Genomic DNA, 11,496 nt, shown 5'->3' with positions numbered 1-11,496 from the left:
TATTTTGAGGGGACAGCAAATTTACATGTTATACAAGCTGTACACTCACTACTCCACATTGTAGCAAAATGTCATTTCTTCAGTGTTGTCACATGAAAAGATAGAGTAAAATATTTACAAAAATGTGAGGGGTGTATTCACTTCCGTGAGATACTGTATGTTTGAACATTGACCGATTCTGATGTACTTTTTTTTACGGTTCAGCAACTGGGGTAGCAAAATTTGCCTGGTGAGGCGGCCGGCTGACGAATGCCTTTAAAGAATTATTTCGTCCTCAGCACCTAGGGCTGTTTAAGCATCCATCAGCAGCGTCTCCATCATATGGTGCAGGATTATCTAGTGGCAAGAGCAGACTTGGAAACCTTTTCAACTAAGGATCCACTGGGTTACTTGAGGATGGATCACTGGCCAGAAGTTGCTCAATATGCAATTGAGCTACTGGCCTGTCCTGCAACCAGCATGCTTTCTGAACAGACATTCAGTGCTGCTGGAGGTTTTGTGACGAATAAAAGGGTGCATCTGTCCACAGACTCCATTGACCGGCTGACATTTATCAAAATGAATCAGTCATGGATCAACAGCAGCTGTAGAGCAGGGTCCAATCCTGCACTGATCAAGAATGACTCTAAAGGTTACGGTGTGAAGGCAGCACCAACTGTTCGCCTGCCAAACCCCCTCTCTTAGTGCACAGTCGCCACTGCACACTTTTGCTTCTACTGCAGCCTTACGCAGTGTGTTCCTGGACACTGCCGAAGACAGAGGTGAGAAAACTCTCCCCAAAATAAAAACAAAATTACATTTAAAAAAAAAAAAAGAAATAAACATTGTGGGTCCACCCCCCCTTCCCCAATCCATACCAGGCCCTTTAGGTCTGGTAGGAAGGTTAGGAGGGACCCGGCTGTAATAAAATTCAAAATAAAGTGCATGGGATTCCCCCCAAAAGCCCTACCAGGGCCTATAGACCTGGTAGGACCTTTAAGGGGAACCCCGCCACCAAAAAATGGGGGGGGCATGGGGTTCCCCCTAAATTCCTACCAAAACACAGGCCTGACAGGAAAGGGGGGGATGGGGACGATGGGGACAAGGGCCTCTTCCCCACAACCCTGGCAGGAGGGGTCATTAGCATCAGAGTACCCTGCTGCACCCCTTGTGCAATGAGTAAGGGGTAAATTTTGAAAAAATAGACTCCAGACTTTTGAAAATAGTTGAACAAAAAATAAAACTGCTTTTGACAGGTCATGTATGCTTTTCTTTGTTTTTTTTTTCAAAAGCCAATACCAGTCAGCTGAGTACTTGCTGCAATATAACAGGTCTGACAGTTGCCAGCAAGATGTAAACAATTGGGCAGAGCTAACTGCAGTGGCGAGTGGCAGAGGGGTCAGTGGGCGTCCGCTTTTTCTTTTTTTTTTTTTTTTTTTTTTTTAAAGGACTTGTCAAAAACAATTTTGTTTTTTTGTTCAATTTAAAGGTATTTTTCAAAAGACTGGTCTCTTTTTTTTTTTTTACTGAATGTAACCCTTTAATGAATGTGTAGGGGTACCCCCTTACTCATTCACAAGGGGGGGAGCATCAGGGTGCCCTGTAATTTAAAGGGGTACCCAGATAATGAGCCTCCCTGCCCTCAGACCCCCCAAACCACCAGGCCAGGTTTGTAGGGAAGAGGCCTTTGTCTCCATGTTGAGGTCAAGTGGCCTGGTAAGCCATGGGGGGGCACCTACCCTACCAGGCCTGTGCTCAGATCAAGGGTCAGGTAGGAATTTGGAGGGGACCTCACACTTTTTTCCACCATTTATTGAGGTGCGTGGTTTTCCTTTAAAAGCCCTACCAGGCCTAAAGGCCTTTTTTTTTTTTTTTTAATACTTTAACCTCCCTGGCGGTATGATTATTTCAGATTTTTGGTGCTGAAAGCGGTACCATTTTTTTGCATGGAAATATGTATTTTTTTTATTGTAGGCTGTAATTTTTAGGAAAAACTCACTGAAATCTGTCCGAACAAGAGTCTAGTAAACATCCCGGGTATGATAAAATTTGAAACACAAAATCATAAATTATAATTTAATAAATAATCATAAAAATAATAAAAAATTTAATTCAATAATATAATCAAACCAAAAACACTGAAATGTGAAATAGAGCACCAAGTTCGCACATTGCTGAGCTCAGTCGCAAAATCGTTTTCAGTTTCTGATGACGAATTTCCCCCACGAATCATTATCACTCAATTCTGCAAGTGGTTCTGATTTACTATCGCTGTTCTCTAGCTGATCTAAACCGCTTTTGACCTAAAGGGACACTTTTTGGACGCCATGGACATTTCTCAGTTTCCAGGCAGAAAGAACAGACAAAATGCAGGCAGGGCGCAGGACAAAGCACTAGGGACAAAATGTATGTGAAATAGGTTGAAACAGCAATGTTTTACTGTGTAAAATGTAAAAAAAAAAAAAGGACATTTTTTAAAATTTTTAAATTTCCCGCCGCCGGCGGCGCCCGTACGTCCCGACGTCACAGGGACAGGACACAGAAGCCGGATGCCGGCATCGGCCGGAGGAGATGGCCGGGGACGCTGCAGGGGACACATCGTGGGAGCGCAGGGTAAGGTAAGGGAAGAACACATGCCGGAGCAGCGCCGCATGGTATTCCCGAGTGTAGCTCGGGGTTACCGCTTTTGGTACTGAAATGTTACCCCGAGCTACACTCGGGAATACCGCCAGGGAGGTTAAGCAATGAAAAATGACTAGCCCTTTAAAAACTCTTTTTTTTTTCTTTTTTCACTGGTTCATGTTCTTCAAGGCAGTACCCAAATCCCCATGCCCCTTTTTTGGCCAATACCTTGCATATAAGCCTTCAAAATGGACACTTTTGAATTTACAAGTTCAAGTCCCACAGACTTGTATTGAGTTTGAAGTATGTGGTCGAATGTTCAATACTTTCGAATGTTCAACTGCGAACTAAACACGGGGGTGCTTGGCCCATCACTATTGGACACCATCAGCAGTTTTTCCATAGGCTCTGAAGTGAAAGTCTACCTTTCAAGTTATTTTTAGAGCAAGTGTGCTGACTAATTTCAGGTTGCAATTTTCATCCTTTTTTTATGGCTCTAGTGCCGTCTCTGCGTGCATGTAGGTTGGCCGGATCAGACAACCATTAATCCTAAATTAAAGGTGTTGGCAGAGCTTCTTTCTGTCCATTCAATTCATCACCTTCAATTATTTCAAAGGTCTTTCTTGGAAGCAGACTTTGTGTTGGTGATGCCGCTCGGCCTCACCACTACCTCCTTGGAAAGCAAAGTACCCCAAATTCAGCACTATGCGGGAGAACATTTTCAGATACACTGCTGCAAGAAGGTGTGACCCAGTGATGACACACAGAAGTTGCTGTAACTGTTTGACACAAATTGACCTTGTCAATTATATTTTCATGTAAGGTTTGCTTGCGTTTTTTTTGTTTTTAATTTGTTCACTGTGTATCTGGTATAAATGCAGCTGTGTGGCTACCATAGGGCACATTTGCCACATCGTAATTGCATGACACTGCAGAATACATAGGGATCTGATTTCTATCCAAAAGCGTTGCGTGATTTTTAAACCTCTTTTTATGTAGTCTGACATGAAAAGATGATTGAGCTCTCCTCATAATGCTATCTTCTGTATTTTGTATATATAGTCTTGTGGTCACTGCACCAGGTAAAGAATATGATAAATTCTAAGTACTGGTTTATATCTTTTTTGTATAGAAAAGCTAGCTGCCATTTGTAATTCTACTTTCGCTATTTCTGCCTCTTTATTTCCACTTCAATACAGATTTAACATTGGCTAGGCAATTCTTCTAGACAAGTCACTTTTAGGCAAAAGTTAGTAAGCCCTTTTTCCTACATTATTATTCGTAAAGGGAATTTATCAGGGTGGGCATGTGGAAGCAGTTAAAGGAGCAATCTCCGGGGTATCCTATTAGCTTTGTGATTTAGTTGCAATAGTGCCTTCCACAGTTTGTCTTGACATGTTCTCGTTATACTCGCTGCATATTTGGAAGAATGCTGAGCCCCAAAATGTTGTAAGTGATCTATAGGTAGAATTAAAACCATCAATTGTGTTTTGTTAGGGTTTTGGGGTTGTACTCGACATGTGAAAAGAATACTTAACTAAAGATGCTGTTTCAGCCACGGGTCCCTCCATTATATGGCATGGCCGATGATCAGCACAGACACATGCTTAACGCAAGCTCTGAGTCGAGACAAATTTTTCCTGTCTAGCTGTGTGTTATATACTGGACTTGTGTGTAAGCAATCGACAACTCACCCCCCATGCAAACAGAAAAGGAGAGCAGTGGTCTGCCTTGTCCAAATTATTATTATTATACAGGATTTATATAGCGCCAACAGTTTGCTCAGCACTTTACAATATAACGGGAGACAATACAGCAACGATACAGTTCAATACAAGAGGGTTAGGAGGGCCTGATCCTTGGAGCTTACAATCTAAGATAATCACATTTCTTTGTTATTTAAGGTAATCAGACCTCATACAGCCCTTTAACCAAAGCTTGGAGACATTCTTAAACATTTGTGAGACCAACATTAATAGATTGTAAGCTCCCAGGATCAGGCCCTTCTAACCCTCTTGTATTGAACTGTATTGTTGCTGTATCGTCTCTCGTTATATTGTAAAGCGCTGAGCAAACTGTTGGCACTATATAAATCCTAAACAATAAGGAGATGTGCAATTTGCAATTTCCCAATCAAATTGTAAGATCTGTGTAGGTATGGAAACTTAAATTTGCTAATGTAAGCGCAATCGGTTTTTTAGGTTAATTAGATCTATAAAATTTGCTCAGTTTAGTTCTATTATTCTTATTTATTTTTCATGTTTGATGCCTCTTATTTGACTAGTTTAATAAAATGGTATTTTATTGTTATGCCTCTGTGTCTGTCTCTTTCCTCTGTGCAAATGGTGTAAGGGTGTCCACAATGCGCCATCTTTGGTCTCACTATTCCTTGTGGTGAGTCATTAGGCTGTGCAGGAGGGTCCCAAGGTTGCTGGGTGGGAAGTTGGCATACAGGATATAAATTTCAAACCGCATTAACGTGCTTGCTATCACCATGGGTAGCTTTTAGCTGATGCCAAATGCAGTACAATGTGAAGTAATGGGCCAAATATTTACATTATTTGGGGCTTTTAACACCAATTTTAATGGTGGTAGTAAACTGCCCAAACAATTCTAAAAAATCTTCTCCCTGCAAGTTTAAAAGCATAATGCATACTAGCACATTATGAAAGACCTGCTGGAAAACAAAGCCCTCCAGCAGAGTGCTGTCACAGCTCCCCAAGGCTTCCATCTTCACCTGGTCTTCCTTCTGGGTTTGAAAGCTGTGGCCATCTGATCGGCCGAGCCGCGATGTCCTTACACCCCTGCGCATGCACATGGGAGTTTCAGCTGCGGCACAACTCTCTCAATGGATGGCACCCCATCCATTGAGGGCACAGTTAGCGTGCACCAGTGACATCACCGGTGCGTCTACAATAAATAACTCCTAAAGGACATATTTAGGAGATATTCACAGTACCTACAGGTAAGCCTTATTAAAGACTTATCTGTAGGTAAAATATACCAAAATGGCTTTACTTCCACTGTAAAAAAAACTATATGAATAAAAGTATATCTCTTCTTACCCTGCAGCCATACCCTTACTAGGTCTACAGTATATGCAGTAATGTGCATTACAAGTTTGGGTTCAAGGCTTCATGTTATTGCATACACACCACAGTGTGCATGTTTGTTTATATAGTGCGGGGAAGGATATCAGGTTATTCTTTCTGTGTTAACTGTGGAGATTCACCCTCTTTCCCTCCCAGTGACATGGTTCAGTAGGATAGAATTGTGAGAAATGTAAAAGCTTGGTCTCATTAACCATTAGACAACTGAACTTTCAAAACCTAACACTTTTCAAACTAAACTCTAATCTTGTATGGCCAGTGTTAGTTACTTTGAAGGCTAACCTATTAGTGGTAATGAATTTTGGCCCCCATATGTAGGATTCTAATTACTTGCGAAGATCCTGCAACATTTTCTGTAAAGGGGTGGACCTGCTACCTTGGTTTAGCATGAAGCCCCATACTACATTGCTCCAGTAAATGGTAAATTCCAGACTTGATGACAGACATGTTGTGCCATAAAGAAGGGGTTTGTGGTCACATAGGTTACCAAGTCTAAAGAAAACAATTAAATATTGCTAAATGAGGACCTGCAGGCTTGATTGATAGGAGTGCCAAAGAGCAATAAAGACAAGGGAGGGAGGGAAGGATGTGCCATATGTAGAAATTAATATCTCTCTATCTACACATAGACACACACACACCATTGGCAGTGTTTTTAATATATATCATTTTTTGTGTACACGCCCTCTACCTTTTTTTTGCACCAGAATTTTATCTTATCAAAAGAGCAATGATAGTAAAAATGAACTCCAGGCAGATGGCTAAACCAATGAACTATATAGGAGCCTTTTAGTGGTCAAAATATTGTAATTTTGGGTTTGATTTACAAAAACTGGAGAGTGCAAATCTGGTGCAGTTGTGCATGGTAGCCAATCAGCTTCAAACTTCAGTTTCTGGAAGCTGATTGATTTCTATGCAGAGCTGGACCAGATTTTGCAGGCTCCAGTTTTAGTAAAGCCCCCCCCCCCCCCTCCTTGTCATTGCTAATTGGATTCTAAACACTGTGGTCTTTTCTGTGTTAGGTGTGTCCCAGAAAGGGAGGAGTTCTGTATTTGCTGCAATTCTTAGCAAACAATACCTAGACAGCTTTTTAACTACATAACTAAATCAAAAGTTGATTAGATTGCTCTACCCTGTGCTTGGGTGGAGTACTGAGCATGCATATAAAGTAGTAGAACTTTACCATTTACATCTCCAGGTTTTACTAGTAAACAAACATTAAACAATAGATATGGAAAGACAGGGGAGACCTTTTGTTGTTAGACCTGTGTATTACTAGAAGATTGAATAGGGTGAAAAAAGGCCAGAATGTTAGCTGCAGTGCTTTTAAAATCAACTTTACTGCTTTAAGGGTAATTCAATTTTTAAACACTTTATCACAAAGTTAATATTTTATCCTGAGACTGCAAAACAATCAAGAGTTGCAGAATGATATTCCCATTCACATCTAATCCTCAATTCAATTGACAGCTGAGTATCTTTTGTATCTATTGTATCTTGGGAAATAAAACCATGCAAACCCATGCAGTTTCAATACAAAATACCACTCATTTTAATTTCAAAAATTAAAAATTACATAAAAACCTTAATATGCAAATCATAATCTTATATATGCAACCATTTAGATATTTAATAGCCTATAAATGGCTAAACTAAAGCCCTTGTTTCACCAAGTAGCCAAAGGTGTATACACAATTTAAAAATAACTGAAAGGCAAAACTTTTGTTTATTTTGGATAGAGTGAAAGAAGGTTCGGATATTTGTCAGTTTATCATTTCTATCTGGGAATCCAAAAGTTGAGTTTTTTGGTTCTATAGATGTCAATGGAAGTGCTGCATAGAAGCATGTAGTGCATTTTTGATGAGTTTTAAATCTGCCTAGCTACAAGAAAAATAAAACAAAATTGCATCAAAAACACAGGGGCAAAAAACACAAAATGCAATGGAGAAACTCAACCTGCATACAAGTGAAGGTAGCCTTACTCTATCCCCCTCCCCCCCCAAATAGTTTTGCTCTATTTTAAAAAAAGAAAAAAAAAAACTTCTAGTATTACAGAACTGAGCAAGGCTCCCTCACTGTATAGGAGATCATTTTATTTAATATATTTGTTACACACCATTGAACAATACTTTGTTATTTAGATTTGTACATTTTTGTTCAAGCATTGCATTAAAATAAAAATTATAAAATGTGTGATGGTTAGTAAATGTTCTGTAGTAGGGATGAGGTGTTGATACTAATCAGTAGAAGCCTAATCATTCAGATATATATTTGAATAACCTTTTGTTAGAATATCAAGGTTTAGCATAAAAACCCTGTACAACCCAACAAACCAGCAGTACACAGGCTAATTGGAGCTCTGACCAAGATATTACTTAGATTTCTGTAGTACACTATATTAGGAGTGACACTATAGTCATAAAATGGTTTATGAAACTTTAAAGAAATTAAAAGTTCCAATAAATCATTGGAACAGAAGATATTTAATACCAAGACCAGAGTAGTGAGAATTGGTCATTTCCAACCAATAGTTGACATCCTCTACAACACCAGTTTGCATAGAGCTAATCTCGCCAAGTTTTAATTTGAACATGTCAAATTTCCTCAGAGGCCCAAATTTCAACATTAGCAATCTAAAACCTGGGACAATAAAGACATGCCCACTCCCTACTACCTCTTGTGACCTGAACCTGTAGACACAAACAGAAAGGAATCACCTTGATTGGTTAAGTTCAAGTGATGCCTCAATTTGCATTCTAATGAAGGTTTGTGGTTTCCTGGCTTGAATCCTGGCTCAACTTCTCTATAAAAAGACAAAAGATAGTTTGTGGACCTCACATATCTTCTTAGGGTCCTCAAGATCTTTTGGATACCGATTTCTGCACAGAACATCTGATATTGCTATATTCACAATGGCAGCCCACCTAACTTGTGAGAATGAAACAATTGGAGAAGAGCGATACGAAATCCTGGGACATCTTGGCGAGGGTAGTTATGGAGAAGTTGTGATGGCTGTTGACAGGGAACTGGGTAAGTGAATTCTTAAATAATTACAAAAAAATTTCTAATTTGCAGACCATTTGAACATCTAGAACAGATAGCACAAACATTAGCATCTTTACTGATTAAATGACCTTATTAGAGGTAGGGGTTTTGTTGCATAAATTTGGGGAAAAGACCATGATGCACAAAGATCTAATTCAGCACTAACAAAATATAAAAACTGGTTGAACAGTGCAAAATCCCATTCAGGCAGCTGGCATTGTTCCTACAGAAAACAAAAGCCTTTCCACCTGTTATCAATTTCTTGAGTTGGTCCTTTTGCATATCTTTAACAACCTGCCATGAGTAAAACATGAAGGCCACATTTTTTGAACTCCTCCTGAAAGTGCTAGCTACTGGTTGTTATGCCACAGAGCAAGCCTTGATATTTTACAAAAGTACATATTTGCATACAGGTTCCAGGTCAGGGATTCTATAAATTCAATTGGGTAGATTCAATATGGCAGCCAGGTAATTGGCAATTTGAAGAAGAGCTCACCAAAAGCAGGCTTCCTTTTTCTCTCATGACAGATTCATGATGATCACACACAGTTATAGTGGGTCATAGGCAGCTAAGTATGTAACAGATTTGACTATAAACTGATGGTCCACTATGCACAACCTAGACACTTGGCATTTAGATGGGAAGGGACAATAGATCTAGCTGCATGGGCAGCTACATATCTCACTGCTAGCGAGGGCCTAGAGAAGACGGCTACATTTTGAAGAAAAGCATCCAGTCTATGTAAAATGAATGGGCTCAAGTATTGGACATCACCCAGAGTTTTAGATGTCCAAGTCTTATTGTAATCAACTTTTTTTCCCTCCTCTTTAACAGGTAGCCTTGTTGCCCTAAAAAAGGTAAAGAAGGAGCGAACCAGACTAGAGGCCTTTCTTCATGAAGTTTGCATGTCACTCTTTGTTACTGGACACGAGGGCATAATATCTACCCATTCGAGAATTCTGGAAAACTCAGACTGTTACATGATCAGCCAGGAATTGGCACCTGCTGGATCTCTTCACTCCATCATCCAGCCAGGGGTAAGTAAAGCTAATGAAGTAGCTGACACTTTAGCATTTGCTTGCTAATTCTATAAATTTGTCCTAGGGATCCTGGAGATTAATAGAAACTGGTGTTTTGTCATGGATGATACTTTCTATATATTGCATGCATTTATACCAAATATTGTTGGCCTGGTTGGAGAGAACTAAGGAAGGGCTAAAATCCCCAGTCAGCTATTTTCTCTGCACCATCTGGGCAAGATTTTCCTTAATCCAATCAAGAAGTTGGAACAGGAGGTAGTAGGAAGTCTACAACGTTAGGGGAATTCCCCTCTTAAACAGTTGTCCCCATTGGATGATTTCCCCTCATCTCTTGTTCTGTGACAACTGTAAAATTTGCATTCGCCATTAATTTTGTCTTTAAAAGCAGAAAGACAAAAATAGAGATTACATCCCTCCTTCCCCACCTCCCTTCCTAGTGGGCACACAGATAACAATCATGATACAGGTTGTGATCCTTCACCATTCTATATTAAAGGTTAGTCTGGTGTTTAAGCCAGAGGTAAAATTTAAAACCAGTTAGACCTCCCATATTTCCTTCATTGCCCAATTATTGCTGAAGTAGTTGGAGATCGGTTGCACTGATGTTCACATAGAATTCCATCTGCAGATTTAAAAAGTAACCAACGTTGTATTGAATTTGATATTATTGAATATTATTTTTTAGTAAAATAGTGTTATTTTAAAGCCAAATATCATATAATTAATTGTTTTAACTTTTCCAGATGGGAATTCCAGAAAAGCTGGTCAAACGGTGTGCACTACAGCTTACCCAGGCTCTTGAATATATGCACAGCAAAAACCTGGTGCATAGGGACCTAAAGCCGGACAATATTTTACTTATGGACAAGAGATGTCATAATGTGAAATTAAGTGACTTTGGACTGACTCAGTTTGCCGGTACAGTTGTTCCATCAATGGCACCCCTCAACACATTCATGTCCCCGGAACTTTGTGAACTGGAGCACAGGGAGTCAATTGTCGTGGATCCTAGTGTTGACATCTGGGCCCTTGGTATTGTATTGTATGTTCTTCTCACTGGAAACTATCCATGGGAAACAGCTTCAGCTCAAGATCTATGGTTTCAAAGGTTTATTTACTGGCAGAACAACTCTGACCATGTTCCACCACCAAGTGGTTGGGAGAATGTCAGCAGGAGGGCTCAAGATTTATTTCACATACTTCTTGCCCAAGACCCCAGCTGCAGGAACCAAGTCAGAGTTGTTCTAGATTTTCTTCATTTTCCTTGGAACTTTGAAGTTGCCACCCAAGAAACCATGGATCTTGTGGAGCAGAAGGAAGAGGAGGATATTGCAGCAAAGGACAGTGAGGTAGAAGTCATTGTGCTGGAGAGTGAAGAGGAAATAATTATAATAGAAAACCACGGTGACATTGAATACATTGTTATCAATTATTCCGGCTCTTGAATTTACTTCAGTTAAAATCTCAGCAGTGCTTCTTTTGAAAGAGACCAGCAGTACCTAAGCTCTGAAGTTGAAGTCTAAACGGACCCCATTTATTGTCCTAAAAGGAGGAGAATAGTTGCAGTTCTCTGCCCAGCTCAAATCATCACCGTCATCTCAAAAGTATTACTGAAGTGGTGAGATAGAAGGAACAGGGACAAGCATTTATCTTGTGACTATTTCAAAGGTTTTTCTGAGATGTGGACTTTGCACCGTGA

The 11,496-nt window shown here is 39.9% G+C and overlaps 1 protein-coding gene across 1 annotated transcript; it reads left to right on the top strand.

The window, feature by feature from the left end:
* The first annotated feature begins 8,623 nt into the window (after positions 1–8,623).
* Positions 8,624–11,242, top strand: LOC149447656 (serine/threonine-protein kinase SBK1-like). The gene is made up of 3 exons (XM_089652249.1): positions 8,624–8,741; positions 9,592–9,794; positions 10,541–11,242. Exons 1-3 carry the CDS (start codon positions 8,624–8,626, stop codon positions 11,240–11,242), a joined length of 1,023 nt encoding a protein of 340 aa, XP_089508375.1.
* Positions 11,243–11,496: the final 254 nt, after the last annotated feature.

The sequence above is a fragment of the Staurois parvus genome, unplaced genomic scaffold, assembly GCF_062004578.1.
Source record: "Staurois parvus isolate SC_StPar_1 unplaced genomic scaffold, SC_StPar_1.0 ptg000678l, whole genome shotgun sequence".
NCBI lineage: Eukaryota > Metazoa > Chordata > Amphibia > Anura > Ranidae > Staurois > Staurois parvus.
Note: the sequence above shows the minus strand (reverse complement) of the source record. Positions and strands in the feature narration are given on the sequence as shown.